The 23326-nt window shown below is 37.8% G+C and overlaps 1 protein-coding gene across 1 annotated transcript in view; it reads left to right on the forward strand.

The window, feature by feature from the left end:
• Positions 1 to 1717: 1717 nt before the first annotated feature.
• LOC150109770 (uncharacterized) overlaps positions 1718 to 23326 on the forward strand; it is a 149571-nt gene continuing 127962 nt past the window's right edge. The window contains exon 1 of the mRNA XM_090409124.1: positions 1718 to 1837. Within this exon, the coding sequence (XP_090265250.1) occupies positions 1810 to 1837 (28 nt within the window). The 5' untranslated portion in view covers positions 1718 to 1809. The remainder of the gene's footprint in view (positions 1838 to 23326) is intronic.

The following is a 23326-nucleotide window of genomic DNA, read 5'->3' on the forward strand; positions in this document are numbered from 1 at the left end:
TAACTATTGTAGTCATCAAAAATTTTAATTTTTTGGCCGTTTCGATGAGAAGCCTCCAAAACGCATTAAGATTTTTTTCTATATTTAAGAAATGCTTTTTCTCAAAGCAACTTCAAGAAACTGTTAACTGTGCTTTGAAGGAGACTCCTAGATTCTGTCAAATTGTTCGCGTAAACGATCAAAACTTACTGGAATCTCAAATATTCCTCCATTTTGTGCTCTCTCTCTCTCTCTCTCTCTCTAGAAGGATCTACATTAAATTCACAAGGTGATTGTGGAGATGCATATTCTATTACATATATGCATAAAATACACAAAGGAAATAGAATATGCATCTCCACAGTCACCTTGCTCTTTATTTTATTTTTAAAAAAATTTTTCAGAAAATTAAAAACGGCTGATTTTAAGCGCTAAAAAGATACGAACGAACCAATCAAATAAAAATGTGATTGTGGTGAGAGGTACTTTTGATGGGTTGCCTATAAAGCAAAATTGGTTCCATTCTGTTATTTCGATCGGTTTAGATTGGACAGCCTTTTGAAGATTAAGAAATCCTTATTTTTTGTTGCATATTTGAGCGTCGAGTATATCCGCTTATCAAACCGATCTGCTTTAAATTTCCAGAGGGATGTGAAGTAAGGAAATTACACGTGGAGAGGAGAGTTTTTACACGCCACCAGTTACTATTAGTGTAAAAGTAGAATGAAACACAATTTTTTGTTTAGTTTCACACGAGTAATTTAGCAATGCAGGCAGTGTAATTTTGTATCGCTTGTGTTTGCGAAGAACAGGCGCACTGAAGTGCTTAGAAAATTTAATTTTGTACCCAATTTTACTTCGCTAGGTAATAAAATTAACTTACTCGCTGCTTAAATGTAATTTATTTTTCTAAAAGATGTGATCTGTTAATTTTAATAGCAACTCTATAGTGAGTCAGTTTTAATTTTAATGGTTACCGTCGTAAATACACCAGACATGAATAATCATTCATACTGGCCATCACTAAAATAATATTTTCATTTATTTATTTCACAAAATGGTTTATCAATCACTGCAAACAGATGTTTGTGCATTTACTCAACGAAATGGCTGCGCTGTCTTGCATCACAAAACAGTAATTTTCTGGAAATCCCCTAAATTTATGCAAAATCTTTTAAGTGTATAGTTTTTAAGACATTCGTTCATTTATTTTTACTTTTCTATTTGCTATTGTCACATGACAAACCTGTTATGATCATAAAAAACAAAACTGTCTTAATAAGTGGATGAAGGACATCTCCGTAAATGCGATCTTCATTTTCAAAAGGCCGTGCGAAATCTCCGTGAGAAACGACGTCATAATTACATCACTCACATTCTGAAGAGGCGTTACAAAACAAAGGCTTTGGATTTATGAATGCGAAACTTCCGCGTGCATTCAGAAAATACTCTACAAGCCACCTGTCAGTTGTACGCTCATCACAGTCAGTTATTTATAACTGGGTCAGTCACAGGAGGCTCATTTAAATGCTTTCAAACTCTGCGGTGAAAACGAGTCGCGAATATACCACTGACCGAGTTACCCATAACGTCCCTCGTTCCACTTATCGGACAGCCTCACATCGCGGAGTTTTCTAAAAATAACTGGAACTCGCCGTAGGCGGCGCTGCAACCTGAGAAAGTCCAGCTTCTACGCTGGCTGTTCTTACCTATCTTACTTTATACGCTGCTGACGGAGGTTTAGATCACATACGTCGTGGAACTCGGTGCCTTCGGTCTGACCCCGTTTTGTGTGCCGTGCGGACATATTGGAGTTAGTGTTTATCTATCATGAAGTTGGAAATTGTAACTCTGCTAGGTGAGTCTGTTGACTTGAAATATTGAACGTTTTTGCGTGTCGTCATAAACACATCCGTTTTTGCTTCGGCTTCGAGCAGCTTAAGCTTCTGCTAGTCAAGCTCGCGAATCTTTAAGGTTGAGTTTATTTCGCGTGATATTTCAATATCCGAAGGGAAAAAAAAAAGTGGTTTTAAATAATTGCAAAGCTTACGTTGTTTGGTTCCTTGAACGTAAGAAAGCTTGCGAGCTCATTAGTTTTGTAATCAGTTGTTTTCGGTGACGAGTCTCGTTTTAAGAATACTCGCTACGAAAATGAATTAAACTAATTGCTGTCATTTTAAACCACCAACTTTTAATTTAGAAAAAAATATATAGGAATATTAAGCTTGGTTTTATTTGTAATAAAACCAGGTTATTCGCGACAGGAAAACTGCAATGTACTGTGGCGATAACTTTTCGTTTATTTTTTGGGAAAATAAACAAAACCAGTTTTCCGTCATCATGAATGCGCCCTCTTTAATTTCGTCTCGAATGATTTTGCTTGTCCAAATATGCTATTGCGAAAGCATTAAATCAGTTATTTGCAGAAATGTATTGATGTGAGCATCGTTTCATTTAAACACGCTATCAATAACTAATGAGTTTGTTTTGAAAAATGAGATTAATTGTGAATTCCAGCAATATTGTAATAGTTCAATTTTGAACATATTCGTCGTTTATTAATTACCGGGAAAAGGTTTTGTTCACAACGAACATTTTCAGCTGATTTTACATTCATTCAAAATTTTATGTAGTAGAACCTCATTTTTCCAGGTAATGAAGAAAACGTATGCTATTTATTGGTAAATAATTTAGTTCAAATTGTCTGGAGCCCTTTTTAAAGAAAATACAGAATAGATTTCAATCATTAACATATGCAGGATAAATGTGAGAGAGAGAACGAGAACATTCTTTTATGCTTTTCTGATGAAAACGAAAATGCCATTTGAAATCGGGTCCCACAGATGTAAAAATGCCTGCTGTATTTTCTTTTCCCAAATTTTTACGCTTTCCGCATCGAATTATTTTCTAATGTAATTATTATGAGTTGGACATAGAAAATATTACATACGTACACACTTTGCCTCTGGATAACCACATGTGAACCAACGTTAAAATCCCTCCTAAGACCGCTTGCGGAGGCTTTTCATCCAAGGCCGAGTTAGCTCGTCTCATTCGGATTTTTCTGGTGGAAACTCTGGTTTTTCATCTCGCAAACAGGGCAGAAGCACGGAGTTAACAGATGGGCATACGTTGATCTCACTTTAGCCGGGATTATTCAAAACAAACCGACCCAAACGCTGTTCTCAGCAACGCATTTTAAAGATAGGTGCGTCTCCGATGTTGTATATCGTTGCCCTGGCCTAATCATGGCCAGGGCCACGATTTTTTACAAGATTAGCTGGCCGTTCGTATGTCTAACGGAGTAACAGCGTCTTTGAGAAATGTTATGATAATAAGATGTCATTTTTTGGGGGAAAAACAAAATCTGTATCTGCGTTTGAACACATGTTAAGCCTTCTCAAATTCTCAACAAAGAATATTCATCGTTGTTTGGAAAATGTCAGGGCACACAATCTGGATCTTGGAGCAATGGAATTTTTTTTACAGACACACAGGATGTCTTTGTCATCCTAACTTTGTTAGGATTTTCAATTCGCAGCAATATGAAGCTGTACTGTCAGTTAGATTCAAACCCTCAACTCCACTCAACATTATTCATATTCTAAGTTGTGCCTTCCAATACGATAACGCTTCGTTTGCTGAAGCATGATAAACAAGAGAACATCATCGGAAGATTGTGGTCTGTCTGCACAGAACTCCGACCTGATTCCAACAGAACAACAGCATGGCCACCACAATTCTCTTTGTTAGTGAAACGATTTTTCTATGATATACTGAAGCAGTTATTATCGCGAAAGGCGTTTTAATAGCGCCTTACTAATTTCTGTCAATGGAACGTTTTGTGTTCGATTTTTCACCCTGCCATCTGAGGATTCCAGAAGCAGAAGTTCTGGCGGAAATCGTTGACCACCTTGATACTTTCATATGTGTCAAGGCGGTCAACGTCACCGTCACGTGCACAGAGGAGAGAAACAGAATTGGGACATCATGTTACCTTGAGATTTGAACCCAAGACAGGGCAGGTTGGAGTGTGCAAGACCCTATCCACAGGGCCAGCCACGATATATCTGCTCGTTTGGATCTGTTTGTTTTGAATCAAAGCTCACGTGATTAAAAAAAATTCAATAAATGCTTTCAGTTATTTATTCATTAGCTCAGAGCTAGTTAGCCAAGTCGTTTCAAAAGGGATTTGTGGAAACTGAAATGAAAACATTTATGAAATTTTTTGTTTCTTTTCCCGATTTTATTTCAGAGGAATGTTTCATCCAGGCGTTTCCGTTCAGTCACAGAAAGTTACGTAACAGTAAGAAAAAAAAAAGAGCATATTACCTGATTAAAAAAAAGAAAGTGAATCAGGTAACTTTTCTAATTCAAGGAAGTGAAACCAGCGCAGACTGCCGCGCCCTCTGAAGTTTTGCTGCTAATGCAAACGATCGTACGTTTTTTGGATGGCGGTCAAGTCGCATGTCCGCAGACAAAAAAATGCGCTTTTTTGTGTCACCGTCACGTGCACAGAGGAGAGAAACAGAATTGGGACATTATTTATGTGCTTAAATTTTACAATTACGGGAAGGATGGAGACAACACCCTTCCTCGAAGTTCTGTTGACCACTTTCTGAACCAATTAAAGTGTCAATATGATAAATGATCGAGTTTTTTATTTTAATGTCACCTAAATGTGCCACAAACTCGCTTTCTGCCATTTAGGTCTCAGACTTCTGGGATCTGTCCAAAGGATTTAAGTTAACTTTTAAGGCTCTAGACAATCTTACTAACTTCTATGTATAATTTAAGTGATCGTCAAGTATTTTTCCCATGGAACTTGAGAGATGAAACTTGGTTCACACCCGAAATATGCAAGTTAATGCAGCGCCAAGAAATGGGTTGTAATGCAGTTAAAATAAATAAACGCTTTATTGGTCGTAAAGAGTTAATACTACTAGTCACCTACTAGTTCTGCCACTTAAAACTAGTAGCGTCATCTGGGTTTTGATGAGAATATACAACACAACAAGCGTTAATTTTCATCAATGAATTACGAAAAATACCGAATGTGTAGGAACCGTTATATAAGTACAACCGAAAAACGTGGAGCGTGGATACTGGCACCAGAGGCGTAGCTGGATCCCCGGGCGACAATTTGAACTTTTACAGTTAATTCTTCAATACAGCCTCGAGAACTCAGTTCCAAATATTAATACTACTGCGAATTTTCCTCATGATTGCTGTAAGTGTTGCTAGTTGTGAGAGGATTTTTTCTAAATAAAATTGATTAAGAATTACCTAGGTTATTATGAAGTAGACTTCGCCAATGTCATCGACGATTTTGCTAACAGAAAAGCAAGAAAAATAACATTTTAGAATGCTGAAATTAAAGTTTTATTCCAAAAATAAAGTGTTTTAATTTGTTTCCCTATACGTCGTTTTAACTTCTTGTAATATTTTTGGTGTGTATTGAGAGGGGGTGGCAAAAGCTCTAGTTACACTACTGGCTGGCACATGGTCAGTCATTATTAAGCGGGTGCGTCGAAATGGATTGCAGTTCAGAAGGAAACTACCCTTCAGTCCCAGGATATTTAGTTTAAAGCATTGAAAGCCAAGGAGAATGTACAAACCGTAGAATTAATTTCACGTTGAATTTCAAAGACGGATAGCGTGTATATTTTAGTTTAAGAAGGCGTAATAGATGCAGTTCCACATAAATACACGGTTGTGTTGTACTCTTATTAGATGCTCACTAAACAAAGCGGTTGTGATTTCTGTGAAATCCTTGAACATCATAGTACTGAAGGTTTGATACAGTAAAGCAAAGTAGCAACCTACTTCGCATTTAAACTGCGTCTGATTCGGTTTAAAATCCTTGTTGCATCGGCTTTTTCTTGTATTTTTTTTAAGATTTTGGTGGATGCGAAAAAATGTACCCTTTATTTCCACATACGTCTTATGAGGAAAAGATTATCCCTTCTGTATATTGCTTATCGAGTAAGTTTCACTGTACACGATAATCGCCAAGGACACCCTTTGATGGGTACCTTTGGAGCAACTGATATCTCCATAGGGCAATCACGAGAACGTCACGACATTTGTCTTAACTTGACACTTTCTCCCTGTCTGCTTTTTGCTCACAGATGCTAGTGCGTTATCGTCTTTCATCATCTCGTGCATGGGATTGATTATGTATTAAAATTTTTGGTTTCGGCAAACACCGTTCACATATGAAAATACACGTGTATTTTGATTAGCGAAACGTCCGACAAAAAGCTGATGTCTTTGAATGAATAAAACTGGCTGAATAAAACACTAGAAACAATAAAATGCGCGGATAATAGAAGTGGACTTCTGGCAGTAGCGCGTGATCACTCAGAGAAGTAACAGCAAAGATCTCCAGCAGATAGAAGGAAAGATTAATAAGAATGATAAAAGTAAAATACAGTTGTGTATCAAAGTAAAGATGAGATCAGAAATAAACTGCTGACAAGAATCGCCAGACGGTCTTCAAAGTAATCAATTATATCATCCGAAAGTTCATATTTTTAACATCATCCGGGACCCGAAACGATCTGGAATATGAAAGGATTATCTTTTGAAATAACCTTTAAAGAATGATCAATATCCCAGATCATGAAATATTGTATTTAGGCCAAGTAAAAGACTTTTTTTTTTTCAGTTGTAAGGAGTTATTTGTGAGTTTTGAAAGATATTATGGGCTATTGGAAAGCAAGGAGGGAGGAACTGGTGCTGTGCACTCAACAACCTACATTTCACGCTGCGCCGATCATTTTCATGTGATCCTGCAGCTGAAGGCTTATATACGTGCGGAAAAATAATCTTATTTTTCGTAGTTGTTACTTGCCATCTTTACGATTTTTCTTTCGGAGATTGTTAAATCTTTCTAAATTTGCCGTTATAGTGATTCTACTGCGTCGCCATTGCGGTTTCCTTTTGGGGTTTAATTCTCATTTTGTTGGTGGCATGTAGAGCGCTAAGATCTATTTCGTTCTCATTGTCCTCCCTCCCAAAATTAAAAAGAATATTCGTTATAACTTAGGTTAGATTAGGAACATTGGGATTAAAAAGCTGTAGTACGCGTATCTCATCTCCGAAATTGTGGTTGCCATAGTAGTTGAATGTTCATTGCATCGAACGCAAGATTTATTTATTTGTTTATTATATAGACATGTTGAATTTCATAACATTCTGTAATGAAGTTATTTTTTACTTACTATAACTATACATATCTGCATTTACGAGAAATGACTGCCACTATTCGGGTGGGTGTTGTGGTCGTTGTCTCGGAATGCATTTTGTTGATAGTATAATGGATTTGTGCAGTCAGAAGAATTAACACAAGTATTTGTATATTCTCAATGCAGACAAACTGAATACATCTTGCATTCATCTATAAAAAAAGGTGTATTAACTTGTGTAATATTTATATATACAGCGAGTGCGTCCTGATCGAAATTGATGTCAGGGCTTTGAAATGTTTGACAAGAGAAATGCAAGTCCATAATACATGCATCGAATGCGACGAAAACAACCTGTTTAGGGTTCTATGTGCCGAAATGGTTATGCATCTACTCTGATCGTGTGAGAGTGGATGCTTATTTGTATTGTTCAGGACAGGTAACACCTCCGTGTCTCTTAGGCGCTGTACTTCGGGAAATGATCGGTTGTCATAGTAACGCAAGAAAAGTAAGATCGAATTACTTTGTCAGATGTTCACCGTGTCTTACGAAAAAAACCAAAGTGAAAACATGCAAACGAGCGAACCACAGTCTACAATTTTGATTGAATTTTCGCAATAGGGATCGTCAATTGAATTTTTCACCACTCTCAATATGTCGCCTTAAATTCACTGTGCGTTTGAATATTTAAATTGAAGCCGCGAGTGACAAGAGTTGCATAGTTGTAGGCCCACTGGGAACGTTGACAGATGGCTTGTGAGATTGGAAGGCGGGGGTTAGGGTGCTTTTGTGTGTCTGTCTGTGCGCTTTGTGACAGCCTACATTTTACGCTGCAGTGGATGTTTTAAAATAACCTCATTTGCAGTGACAAACCTGAAACTTCGCGAACCGGAACCAAGGTGATCTGTCACGAGACCACTTCCGTCTCGTGGGAGACGCGTGCTTAAAACAATGGCGCGAAACGGTTGAGAGATTCAAGTAAAAGCCCCCCCCCCCCCCTCCGAGACTCCACAACTGCCATGTTCATACAGCAGAACTCTGTAGGAAAAGAGCTCGGAATGGACTATTATGATGCGTTTTAGCAAGTCAGAAATTCGCATTTGTTTCGCTAAATGCGCCAAGGAGAAAGATTTTTATTTTTCTAAGAACCCCCTCCTCCCAGAATTATGACGGCAGCTTTCCTCCTTTGCGTTGGAATTTTTATGGAAAAATGTAATCCTGCGGAATAGCAGAATCCTTGATCCTTTGCGATAGGATTGAATTATCTACCGATGATGTTATCTAAAGATGTTTTCGGTAGCTGATAAAACACTCCTCTTCAGAAACTAAACTCAAAAGTCCTTAAATATATATTTCATGCGATTAATTATATTAAGCAACGCTAGTAGTTTTTTACACAGTTTAATAAATCAATTTTACGCATGCCATCTTGTTTGTCCAATAAGGAACAGGATAAGTTAAATTTACTTAGGCCAGTACTGAGTGTTATCTACCATCAATTAGGAGTGACCCAGCAAAAATTTCCACATTGACTTGATTTCCTCATGTCGTCAGTATCAGAACTGCTGACAATTTCAACATTTCGAAGAAAAAATCATGAGGCGACGCTATGAAATAAATCTAATATCAGCCGTTAGTTGCTTTACACATGAAATATCAAGACAAAAATGCGTGGTCAGGATACAGATGTTTTATCGCATCCTTTCTCTTAATCCATGAGACAAGGTTCCGGCCTGCAGTATAACTTCCCTGGAACTCATTAATCCGCTAATACGATGGAACACGATTATGCTAAGTCTTAAAGGCATGCATAAATTGAAAGAATCTGGTTCGAAGAGAAAGCGTGGCTTAGGTTGCTCGACATTGGCGAGTTCGGGAAGCGAAAAGTTACCCAAGTTTCCGAAAAGATTTTTTCTTTCTCCTCTTGCATGCAGTGAAGGGACGTCGCTGTTTCATCTGCTTGATGAAAATTTTGAAATGCTTTACTCCCTCTGTCTCTTTCTCTCGAACTATACCTCGTATATTATCTATGAACAATCACCACCACTACCCTCCCATCGATAATGAATTAACCTCGATCCCCTTTGGTACCTTTTAGGTTTAAAAAAATTCAAGGCAGAGTAGGGAAAAAAAAAACTTCTTGCAAAAAAGGCATCCGTTTGGGAGGGCACCCCCTAATGAAGGACATAACTTGTTTCCAACCAAGGAGATAAGAACCTATCATTTGTAAATAAATGAGACGATGAACTGCATTATAACAGCTTGAGGTGCTCCATCTTCTTCCGCGTTTGTCTCTTCTTCGAAATCGCATCGTGCTAATTATTCTCAAAAAATCTTCGTCGACGAAAACATGTTTGTTGGTTCGAGACTGAACTCCCTCCTCTTTGTTTACAGTTCCGTACTACCAAGAATATTAAAAAAAAAAAAAAAAAAAGAGAGTCGTCTTATCTTTCAAGATCGCTCTGGGACAACAGAAGACACATCAAAGCAAGTTTATGCTTTCGTAGCCGGAAATTCACAGGAATTGGATTTTCAGGAACATTCATTCAACCGAGACGCGTCTGAATTAACTTTGTGTAAATGCATCACTCAGGCTGAAAATGTAACGCAGCGCTGAGAGAAGAACGAGAACAAATAGTAAACCAGAAAATTGAACTTGCTCAGTGCTTATTTACCCGTGCAATTTTGAATAGTGACGTAATGCGCATTTTGCTTCTTTTATTTTATTTTTTATTTCGGTATTTTTCATTAGTGGAAGTCTTAATCCAGATTATTTCAAGAAGAACAATGAGCGTACTTCTGATTAACAAAAGCACTGTGCTGGTTTCAGATTAAATAGGAATAGAGTTTTACTTTAAGACAAATGAGTATAACAAGCATCTATATTTAAGTTTTGTAAATACGGAAAGGGCATATGACACGGCCAAGAGGAAACCGGTTCGAAATCCTACAGTTAAAGTGCGTAAATGGGACTTTGTATATAAAAGTATATACAAATGATATCACTCGAACTGAGCAATTGAAATTGATGCACAGGCAAGATGGTTCGATGCACATCAGGTGTAAGACACTTTGCTCTTCCTCAATTCAAATTTTTCATCTGAATGGAGCACATTACGAAGAGAAGTGGCATCAAACCAGATGTCAAAATTTTAGAAAATAAAGTTGGGTGCTTGCTTAAGCATATCATGTTATACTACTAAATAATAAATCCATTTATATTTCATTAGGAATCCTTAACTAAACTTAATAGTTTAGTCATGAACTATTCAGCACATTAATGACATTCGAAAAGATATGAAGTGACATACATTTATTTGCTGATGATGATGCAAAGACAGGTAGGGTAATCAGGGATGCTGCTGATATGCAGTACTTGCAGAATGATTTGAATAGGCTGGGAGTTGTGGGCATGGGAAAATGGGAATCAGTTCAATGTGAGTAAATGTAAAGTCATTCACTTCGGCGTGATTAGATATCCAATGTCGTATTATATTGGTGGGATTAAGCTAGAAGAAACTGATGAGGCTAGGGATCTTGGAGTGTTAGTAGATAGCAAGTTCTGAGGCCGTAGAGCAAAGATTGCAATGCTGAAACGAACTTCGCATGTAAAGATAAGGATGTTATTTTGCCTCTTTACAAGGCCTTGATAAGCCCTCACTTGGACTATTGTGCGCAAGTCTGGTCTCCGTTGTGATTCTGATATATTGGAGAGAGTACAAAGGAGAGTGTTAAAAATTATATCAGGATTGTGGAATATGGATTATGAAGACAGATTGGGAATTTGTAGACTGCAGACGCTAGCAAATAAGAAAAAAAAAAGGGGGGGGTGATATCATTGAGACTTACAAACTTCTGAAAAGGTCATACAGTATTTCAGTTCATGGAATTTTTCAATTTATGGAAGGTGGGGGAAGGACAAGAGGGCATCCTTGAAAGCTGAGAATGAAGGCCGCCAAGAAGTTTGAGGGCTAGATTTTTCTCTCATAGGATGGTGCGTGATTGGAATGGATTGCCATTAGATGTTGTGAGTGCAAGCAGTGTGAATGAATTCAAGAATAAGTATGATAGCTGGTGTGTGTAGTATGTGGCCTCCCTCGATGAGGCCCTGACTCCCTAGAAGTCTTTCTTAATAATAATGATGGTGATGATTATAATAACTATTCAGTTAGAAATCCCGTGACAGTACGAAATGAAAAGGAGTAACGATAAAATAAATTTCAACTTAATCTGACAACTCGGTTTGAAATAAGCCCTTGATCGAAAACTAGACCCCACAGATCTGAGAGTTTGGGTAAAAATGGATTGAACAGTAGTAGTATTAATGGCAGAATCGTATGAATGTCTAAGCAAAGCTTATCTCAATTGGTATGGTCACTTAAACGATGGGAGAGGAATGATTAGCAAAATAAGAAGACTACCCAGGGAACGGCCAAGGTCCATGATGCAGTTTAGGAGTGCAAAGACCGAAATGGTGAATGTGACCGTAATTGAAAACCTGACAAATAACCGACTAATTGCCAGTCTGGTTGGCCGAATGGTTAGCATATCCGCTCTCCAGCCAAAAGGCTGCGGGTTCTAATCCCTCCGTGGGCATAGATGTTTGTAATTGTCTGTGAAAATACTAGTGGTGGCGCTGGGCGGTAGATGACGTTGGTGCAGTTGGTGGATTTATGAGTAGTGGAGACAGCTGTTGTAGAGTAGGTGCCCTCCCTCGATGAGTCTTTGGACTCCCTGAAGGCGTCAGTAATAATAAGAATTTGGAGCAGAATTGTAGATCGGAAACTAAAGTGTGGGCTTCATTATCTAGTGTTATATTATATTCCGAGAATGCACATTAAGAAACGAATTTTCAACTATCGAAGGGAGACCTGATATGAACTTAAATTCGTGCATCGATTTTCAGCAAATATTCGTCCGCAGTGCGCTCTTGAATACAAGGTGTTCAAATTGAATGGAAAACTCGTTCAAGTGATTGAAAGCTGATCGGTTTTTTTTTTTGTAAATTCTCAACTTTCTAGTCATATGTTATGTTTGGCTTTCCTGATCCATACTTTTCCCCCTTATGGATAAATATAAGAAATCCCATCCCTCCTGCGAAATATCACCGAAATCATGAAAAGAAAGCAATTTGGCTTAGAGCAATGACAGCAAAAGGACGATCTGTGACAAACGGGTTTCCGACTTCATTAATGTGCCGAGTCAATAAAGAAAAACTCTTTTGACCAAATATTCAAAATGACGAGTTTGGACCAAGATTTTGATATCTCACAACTTCATTCGTCTTAATATGCGACCTCTAACTTTATTTCGATGAGTAAGACAGAAATACTTTTCGCATTTGGATCGATTTTCAGTTAAAGATAATGAGATTCAGGAACACCGGGTTCGATTTTCGGATTTCCTTTAAAAAAGAAAACCCGTTTGATTTGGTGAGTTCTGCTGAAACACTGCGGAAACTCACGTGATTTACTCGCGCATTGACGAATAGTAATTCCTGTCACACCCGTCCTAACAAGGTCCAAGTTTTTTGTTCGGTTTCCTGTTTACCTGAAGAGCAGATGCGTAGCGTAGTTGTGACCACTGCGGGGTTATCAAGACACTTAACGCTGACTTACAGATTGCTCAGTCATTCGTGTCAGCTGGCGGACAAAGCGGAAAATAAAATGCTATTATGAAATTCCTCGCTGGCGTTTGCCAAGACGCAAACACTACGTTTAGAATGTACTCTCAGAGTAAGAAATCCATTTGTTACACTCCTGGGACTTCTCTAACAGTGTTCACATTAGCGGAAATAGTCGGTACTGTCGGAAAGGGTTTTAACGTAATCCGTTGTAGTCGGGCTGCTGGATAAGTAGGGCAGAGTCGATGGTAACAGCGGTAGAGTTTCACCCACGGATGAAGGAGGTAGTTCTGTCATGCACCTATGTTACTATTTTTTTAATAATCAATCCTCTCATTTCTGTAATAAAAAATCAAGAAATCCTGTTTTAAATACGCTTTCTTAGCAATTTGGAAGACATGGCCTGACATGTCCCCTTCGACCCAAAAAGATGCGAGTTGGATTCTCTTTGTAAAGAGAGGAAACTTGAGCCTTTTTTTAATTTAAGGTGATTTAGCTGATCATAGGAAAGCAGAAGAGTTTTTCATCCCCCCTACAGGAAAATCGACCAGAGAACGCACACAAAGTAAAAAAAAAGTACCATTGGTGGTCAGAAGGTGGAAATCTATGTAGATAACGGATAGTGCCGCTGTTTTTAAATGGAGTCAAGTAGTTGATACGGTGAAATTCAGTGCCCTACCACGATGAGTTTTTGCATTTCTTGGATAATAGTATGAGCAGCTCTCTGACCATATCTCTGTTCATATTTTTAAGATTCCGTTTCTCTGGTTCGGATTTTCAGCAATCCTGCAATAATTATACCAATGATAATGGAAAAATCGTCATCACTGAAAAAATATTTCTCATAGTTCTTCTTCATAAGAACTAACTTCTATGTATCGGTAATTTGTTCGTATCGTAAGAGGTCAGTGATCGATTCTGAACAGCAGAAAGTTGTTCATTCGATTCCACCAAATACGACATTAAAATATTTTATTTCTCGGTTGTGTGCAGTGATTTCGCTCATTCAGCAACCTGCTGGTGAATCTCTATCGTCTAGTTTCTGTGGCCCAGCATCGTACAGCGAAATAGGGCTTAATGTGTGTGTGTGTGTGTGTACATCTTTCCTGGCACCATAAGGAGTACCAGTTCAAGACAGTGATCATCCCCACAGCTTAATACTGGCACAATATTTAATAGACGAGACGTTCTTGCTCGATAATATTCTCGTGGCAGCTGCCATACCTAAACGCATTAATCTGCTTCGAAGAGTGCACGAGATGCATGACTTACAAAGCAGAGCAGCTCTTCCACGGAGTTCAGCACATCATGTTCTATTTTGGCACAAACCTGCTCTGATCTGCCCTAAACTTCTGGTTAGGAGAATCCACTGATGCATGATGGGAGAGAAGCAGCCTTTTCGTTACTCTCCTGTTCGTTTTGAATAGCTCTCTACTTTGCTATTTCGAGCCTTTTTTCCCTAGCTATCATACTCATTTTTTTTTTAAATAAAGTCTGCTGCAATTAACCTTGAATGTTGTTATTATGTAGCAATTGCCCAGTGATTACTTTGGCAGCCTATGATACCATCAAGAAATCAACTGTAAACCATGTACGATTTCTGGTATTGTGGTCAAATGAAATTGGTCCATCTACGGTACTAAAAAGTCGCATAAAAAAGTACTGTGCACTCCCTTTTCTACATGATTTGCCACTGGTGCTCAGTTATTAACACTAAGGATGTTCTCAATAATGTGTGCAAACATTAAAAGAATCGCACGTAAGTTGTAAGAATTAAGGAAAGAAGAGTTTGCAATTATTGCCAATTATCAGTGACTACATTGGCATAATTTGCGCATGCGTTCAATGATATACTAATTTGCGGTTTTAAAATCACAATGCGTCCTCACATTATGACGACAAATATGTTTGTCAATATAAAGAGGGAAATATTGACTGAAAAGTTTTCATTTTGTGTATTCTTTAAATTCGAGTTCAGATGGCATTGTCTTACCTTTTAAGTCTGTTGCTTTCAGAGCCTTATAATCCGTCACAAGTTTCATAGCATGTATTATTGACAGCATAATATTGATTTAAGATACATGTTACCGCATCGTAATGACGTTAATGTTGATACATGAATCGATCTGAGGTTGCGCCAATCTCAACTTTTGCATGGATATGAAAGCTCAACTTTAGCCTTTTATTCAGTGCTCTCTCGCTCCGTCTCTCTCTCTCTCTCTCTGTGTGTGTTCGCAGTCAATTTAGCTGCAACCATCGTCCAAATGGGGTCTCCACTATATATAACAGACCTGTTCCTATGCGTACTCTCTTGTTTACTACATTTTCACTTTAACCTAATTTCAATTGCCTCGGGCAGAGCAATTCTATTTTACTAACGTCTGACGTTTGAATAACTTGTAGTCAGCACCAACTTGGCTGCGGGACTATTTTCCTTATTAGCACTCGGCGAGAGCTTATTACATTTAGGTCGAAGTTTCGCCTGTTCACAGATTTCCCTAATTACTTGCTTTTCCTTATCTGTCTGATTTTCCTGCACACAGATGACTTAAAGAAACCACCCTTGAAATTCTCCCTACTAAGAATTTTATTGTAATATTCCTAAGTAGTAACATCGGAACAGAAAAGGTCTAAATCCAGTTACTGGGTCATTGAAAATGTGTGCGTGCGTGGGCGCGTACGCACACAGTGTCTCATTGGTTACCGTGTATTTTCATTAATCGTCCTGTTTATTCAAATTAGAAAATCCTATTTGAATATAACAGAAAAATATATCATGACATAAATTTGTTCGAATTATTGTATGCAACCTAGACAACATTTTTTTCTTTTATTTTCTTTGAATCATTTGTTTATAACTTTTCATCACTCAAAAAAATCATTTTATCCTTTTTAATCATTATACCGTCATCAGCCATTGTCAATCCACTTCTGGACGAAGGCCTTTTCAAGATGGCTCCAAAAGTGTCTCTCAATGCCTTTTTCTTCCCCTGCAAATCTGATAATTTCATCAATCCAGTGTGATTTCGGTCTGCATCGTGGTCGTTGATCCTCCTGTAGAATCGAATCCATTATTTCTTTTGACCATCGCTGATCCTGTGTTCGTGCAGTAGACTCAGCTCTGCTGCTTCAGATGTTCCCTCTTTCTATGATACCAGAGACTTCGGTTTGATTTCTTATCCACGTATTCCTTTTGTGATTCAGTCTTGTGATACCAATCATACTTTTTTCCATAATAATTGTCTCGGTCTTGATTTTTGAATTTCTTTTGCATTTAGTGTGTGTGTGTGAGTGATTTGGAACGCTATAATTTGCATTCTTATTTACCAAAGAAAACATCTTGTTTAATACTAACGCATTTATTATTTCTTTTATATATTATTATTATTATCTGAGACCTCCAGGGAGTCAAGGACTCATCAAGGGAGGTTATAAATCACCCAAACCAGCTGTCATACCTTCCCTTAAATTTATTCATACTAGATGCACTCACTACCCCAAAGGGCAAATTATTCCACTCACTCACTGCTCTCTGGGAAAAAAAAATAACCTAGCTCTTACCCCTTTCTTGACAGCAAATAAATTTAACTTCGATGGATGCCGCCGTGTTCTCTCCCCACCTATTAAATAACGAAAACGTTCACCAGACGCTGTTCTATAATACTTATTCAAAGGTTTATAGATCTACATCATATCATCCCACTTTCTCCTGTTAACCATAGTCTGTAATCCACATACTTGCAATCTGTCCTCATAATCTAAATCTCTTAATCCGAATATAATCTTTATCTCTTCTTTGCATCCTTTGCACAGCTTCTTTATCCCCTTGGAACTCGGGAGACCAAATATTCGCACAATAATCCAAGTGTGGCCTTATCAAGGCCTTATAAAGAGGCAAAACGACTTCCTTATCCTTACATGTCAAGGTTTGCTTCAACATACCAATTATCCATTGAATTGTATTTGAAACGTTTGCTATGTGACCTTTGAACTTCAAACTCCTATCTACCAATACGTCTTGATCCTTAGCCACATCAGTTTCTTGTAGCATAACCCCGCTAATATAATATGCCGCTGGAACTCTAATCATGCCAAAGTGCATAAATTTACACTTACTAACATTAAACTGGTGGCCATTTTCTTTTACCCAAATTTCCAGCCTATTCAAATCATTTTGTAAATGCTGTATTTCGGTAGCGTCCCTGCCTATTTTCACATTATCGGCAAACAACTGCACAACTCCTGTTTAGACTTTTTCTAATGTCATCATTAATGTATAGATTGAACAACAATGATCCAAGGACTGAACCCTGAGGTACACCTCTGGTCACCTTAAATATGGCAGATTCCCACCGTATAAGTGGTCATTCCACTTTTCAAGCGGAATGACCACTTATACGGTGATTTGATTAGATCATCTCTGGTACTACTGCACAAATTTCTAGGAAAGGAACGTTCAGAGGAAGAGGAAAGCTGTATCGGGTTAGTGATGACAGATTGTGGGAATGCAAATTCCAAATTTGGTAAATAAACAGACGAAGGGATGATTTTATTGTGGCATATAAATTAAGAGGAGCTACAAAAGACTGAGGGAGGAAAAGGTATAGGAACAAGAAGTCATTCTCGATAGTTATGGTGCCACGGAGTGAGGAACTGCTTTATTATGGAGAGAAAGTGGAATGCGAAACGCAGTAAGTGAACAAACATTGAATCAATTTAAAATGAATTATGCTAGATATTATCTCCGTTAGATTCCATTTTACTATTGCTTTCTTCGATAAGGCAAGACTGCAGGAACTAATGTATATCATAGTAATATTTCTACAATTTGAATTTGAATTCAGTTTGAGTTTTGTCCTGCAATAATTGTTCATTGCATTCACAAGTTAAAAATTACTTTTAAAAGATCCGCAAACTTGGGTTTTAAATCTCGCAATGCAAGAAAATCGACCGCATTAGAACTCACTATTTCAGGCAATAATATATAAAGTTAAGGACCACTAGGTGGCAGCAGTTCTCTCTCTTCAGGATGCGAAACAAAATCATTGATAGTCTTGTGACAACTATTGTAACTTGTTAAGGGTCGAGTTGACGTTCACAATTTTCAAAAGTTACTTAGGGCTAAATACCCTCCCCATCTTTGGGGAATAAAAGGCATTAGCAGATTTCTTTTTTATTTTAATATAATCACTTATTAAAAATGCAAACTTATTTAATACTGACCATTTACAAACATCTTGCATTCAATTACAGAAATCAGGGTACCATCCTAAACAGTTCGTGGAAAAACCTGATCCTCTCTCTAAATCCATCTGAACTACAGCTAGCCAGTAACATTACACGTTTACAACAAACACGCATGCGTAATAATGAATAAGAACAATAAGTCCTTTCAGTCTGTCACGCGAACGTGTAACCTTAGCTACTAGTTTGTTTACAACGTTTTTGTTCCTTTCAATTTGCATTTACTAGTATTTTTGTCTTTCCGTAAATGCCTTGAAAAAGCCAGACAGTTTTTGCTGGCGAAACTGGTAGGCTATAATGTAAGTTTGTAAATTGGTCAGTATTAAATAAAATTGTATTTTAATTATCAAACGACCAAATATGTTTAATTTAAACAGCATAATCATTTATCCTGAATTGCATTTTGCCTATTGTATCCGAAGAGAAAATTTAGGATTTTGGCATCTTCAAAAGCGTCTTTCGTTTTATTTTCAGATTGCATAGAGAGATATTTGTATAATAAAATTTTACAGCAGATCCCTGTGCACATCATGATATAATATTTACTATTATTATTATTAACACCTCCACAAAGTCTGTAGACTCATCACTAGAGGTTCGCTAACATTCCTGAAACTAAATAATAATCATCGTTTACACAATACCTGTCATGGTTTGCCCTTAACCGATTCACCGACTGAGCCCTCACAAATCACTGTCAACTCATTTACCACTTTCCAACAACAACAAAAAAGTCCCACGCCCTTGCTAACTAAACTTTTCTTAATGTTAAAGAATGGCCCCTAGTTCTCAAACTAGTCGTGTACCGAAAAATTGTACCAACCATACAAGAACCTTCAAGTAACATGTCTTTATCATATTCCACCTGTTCCTCCTATCAGCCAATTTCCGTTCCTCACAAATCTTCAATCCATCCTCACAAGAAGCATCACGCAGACCTACCAAACTCTCATTTGGTATCCTTTCTGTCTCTTCAGCATTTCCAAGGAACCCAGAGGAGACCAGATCTGTGCAAAATGGTCAAAAGACTGTATTGAGGCTTTATAAAGAGATATGTGATCTCTTTGCTTGCCGGTGTGTTTTCTTTAATAACCTAGTAATGCTATGAGATATCTTTAGGCACTTTTGCAACATGGCTTCTGAACTTTAACCCAGAGTCTGCTAGTACCCCCACGGCCCTAGTCTTCGTAATTAATCGCAGTTCAGTTCCACCAATGCAGTATACAGTTAGTAATATTTTCATCTCAATATTCATAACTTACATTTTGCCAGATTCAATTGATTATGCCATATAAGTACTGCTTAATCTTCAAATCATTCATATTAACTATTGCCCTCCCTAGATCATTAATCTATAAGTTAAATAACAGTAGCCAGAGTGCATAACTCATGACACACCTCTGGTCACACTCCTTCTCCTGGACTCAACTCCTCCCTAAACTATTATCTGATGTCTGTTCATCGCCCACCCTTTTTATCCACCTCTCCAGTTTCACATCTAAGCCCATTTTCTCCAATTTATATAAGAGTTCGGTGCAGCACCCTGTCAGATGCTTTTGCAAAATCTAGCAGTATCCTCTTGTAACCATTTTCCTTATCTAACTCGCCTGTTACATTATTGTTAAAAAAAAAAAAAGTGAGCTGATTACTGAAGGATGACTACACATCGCAAAACCATGCTTCTCGCATACAATATCCAATTCCTATCCACTCATTCCTGTTTGCCTTTAACCAACTTCTCCAATACCTTGACCACTACTCTTGAGATGCTGATCGGTCGATAAGGTGATACTTCTGTACTGGAGCCTCCTTTATGCAACGGAACTATTGTCCTCTCTTTCTACTTCCTTGGGACTCTACCAGAGCTGAAACTCAAATTAGGTATAATCTGGTGAAAGGCATCATCAGCTTTCTAGCACGTTCTCGTAATATGCGAGCTGATATCCTATCTACTCCCATAGCGTCATTCTCATCACGATTCTTTAATATTGTATACGCCTTACTCACAATTTCTGCAATATCTCCACCTGAATGATGCAGCTTTGCAAAGCGATCGCTCAGTAATTGAACTATTTCTTCTGCTTCACTCACTTCCCTGCCATCATCAAAATTACTCTACCGCAGTTCATTCTTCCTTTTTCTTGCAACATACTGGCAAGTCTCCAAAAGCTTTATAGAGTTAGTTTGCCTACTCCCAATAAGGGGATAAAAGATGTTTGCTGATTTATTTGGTTGCAGGTAGTTTGTCGACAGTTATCTTTGACAATTAATTTATTTAGAAACCTCTATTTTGTTTTCTGGAATATCCTTGGCATTTTAGGAATTCATTTCTGCAGTATTAATTTTTATTTATTTGTTACATTTCCACAGTACTAAACTGTGTTTCATAATATTGACTTATTTTTTTAGCGTTTTTGTACTCTTTCTCTAATTCTTGTACGGTGTGCTATCATTTCTGCAATTCATGGCTTATCTGATTTTCGATTGTGTTTTTTAATTGAATTACTTTAATAAATTTATAGAAGGGTTATCATTTTTCTAAGAGACAGCTTAAGTTATATTTCAATAATATGCAATCAGTTGTTGGCTAGATTCTTTTTTCTCTCTACTTTTTTTGGGTTTCATTTGCAAATTGGAAAGTGATCCTCGAATCGTTTCACAGAACTACTTGAATTTTGTTTCTACTTGAAGTGCTAGCCAATGCATGATCGTGACACAATACACTACCATCCAGTTCTCTTAGCAAGACGCTATTATTTTTTTGAGGCCATGCATTACCAAGGAAATCCAGATAATCTTGACAGAAGCAACTCATCCTCAAGGTTTATATTCACATTTCCCGGTATGAATTCAAATTCGTATTTTCAGGTTTTTTTTATGTTACTAACCTAATATTACTCCACATTTGCTATCTCTTCACTGATATTTTTCAAATTCGCTTATAGGCTGCAGATAAACATTCTCATTAACCGATATTTCAGTTAATATTAAGATATTCAGTTGATAGCTTAAATTGCCAGAATAATTTTATGCGTTCCATCTCATCTTGAATAATTCTTTTATTTATAGACTAATTACAATGGAAAGTACAACAAAATAAATAAATAAATAAAATAAAAATATTGAAAAAAAACTGAAATGTCCTCTTTGTTCCAGAAATATTTGCAACGTACAAGCAGCAAATGCTTTAGATTTCCAGATGCTCATATTTTTGTAATGAAATGGGCTCATGGAGAGCACCAACAATTTTCAGGTTTTAATTTATTTGCCTTATTTATCATAATCCATAGTTTCTGAAGTAAGTTCACTATGCAGCTTCGAATTTAGCTCTCTCGTTCAATATCTTCGAATTTCAGTTCCTCCATTTTTTCTGCCAGGCCAGCAATCTATTTTTGTTCGAAGTATCTTTACCGAACCATGTTTTTTCTTTTTTTTCTTGTTGTTCTTTCTGTTCCTTTATTATGCCATTAAATCTGAAATACAGATATTGTGTGTATTACAGATCTCTGGAATGCAAGATATTATCATCTAAGGAGAAAATCATGTCCGGAGACAAAATGATCAGGGGAGTACTTAACGTAAGTGTGATAAAATCGTGTTTCCCGGGAGCAAAATTTCACGACATTAGCCACGCCATCCGGATACAAATAGGTAAGTGGAAGAAAATGATTGCCTGGGTTGGTACAAATGATTTGAGAGTCGAGAAGGATTTTATGAGGGAGGATATAAAGGAGTTATTAGAAGAGGCAAAACTGAAAAGCAACAAGGTGAATATTGTAAGTCTCCTACCAAGCTATGATAGAGGCGAACTGAGGAGGATGGCATTGATAACCAACGAATCTATACTTAGATTGTGCAAAAGGAATGATGTACAATGCAGATGGACTACATCTAAATGGTTTTGGTTTTAGGTGTCTTGAAGGAGCTTTGTTTACTGAGCATGTTGAAGCGGAAATTCAGTGAAACTTGAGCAATTAGGGTGGAAGCAGGTGAGTCTGTGTAAAAGTGAAGGTACCCATGAAGCGAGTGAGTGCGAGTATGACTTGGCTAACGCAGATAATGTAGTTACAGGGACTAAATGTGAAGGGTTCAGTATTTGCAGGGAATATAGGATGGGGAGGGGTACTGACAAGGATAGCGGATGAATTGTAGTCAAGAAGAATAGGAGACAGGAAGAAGGGCGGCTGTTCATTCGAAGCAGTCTGGTGTGCGATTAAGGCCAATAAGACAATATACAGTTGGTTGTTGCTGTGGGCCAGGGAGTTCCACAGATGATCTGGAAGACATGCATTGGCAAATTAGTACGATGAGTACAGATCAGGTGATTATTATGGGAGGCTTTAACTATGAAGATAAAGACTGGAAGGAAGAAAGATCACACTGAAGAAAAAAATAGAATTGATACGCCTGCTGAGAGATAATCGTTTAAGGCAGCATGTGATGGAGGGGACTAGGGGTGGGAGAGTATTGGACCTGGTCATAGGATCAGAATAGCTATCCATAACCAAAGTGACAACATTGGCTCCAATTGGTGAAAGTGACCAATTGGAGACAATGAAAGCGGTTTTAACTTGGGAAATTGTAAAACATGAGGGATATTCTGCAAGAAGGGGTATTTATGGAACTACAAGGCAAGACATTATGACAAGCTTAGGAAGAAGCTTAAATCTGTACCATGGCATAATACACTGCAGGGTAAGGATGTTAGTAGTGCATGGAATTATAGTTAAGAGTCATCTAGAGCAGGATTTCCCAAACTGTGTTCCCCGGAAAGTGAATAAGTGTTCCAAGAAAAATTATCAAAATTAATATGAGCCTGGGATGGTTTTAAATGCTGTGACAAGTTCAAACATGTTTGAAAATCAGGCGGTCCTCATTTTGCGTGTGGACTGTGTTATTAAGGCCAGCGCGCGCTGGCTGACAGCTGCCCGCAGTTGTCGACACCTCCAAGCGCGAGTGAAGTACTGAGGTATCTATTCTAGGAAACTTGCGGTCACAAGCAAGGTCAATACGATGCGATGTCGCCCGGCACGCCTGTAGTGTGCGCTGTCACATTTTTGCAATGCGATACAGCCTGCTTCAGCGATAGCGTGCGCTCAGATTCTCATTGAATACGAGACCGATGATACTCGACTCTAACCAAGGTGTTCCGTTAAAATTTCAGGATTTGTGAAGTGTTCCGTGGTAGGAAAAATTTGGGGAAACACTGATCTAGAGAAAGCAATATTAAATTGTATATACCTAAGATAAGGAGGGCTAATCAGATAAGAGTTAAATGGATGAGTAACAT

The sequence above is a fragment of the Typopeltis vanoorti genome, chromosome 1 (assembly GCF_054136105.1).
Source record: "Typopeltis vanoorti isolate ZY-2024b chromosome 1, IOZ_Tvanoo_1.0, whole genome shotgun sequence".
Lineage (NCBI taxonomy): Eukaryota > Metazoa > Arthropoda > Arachnida > Uropygi > Thelyphonidae > Typopeltis > Typopeltis vanoorti.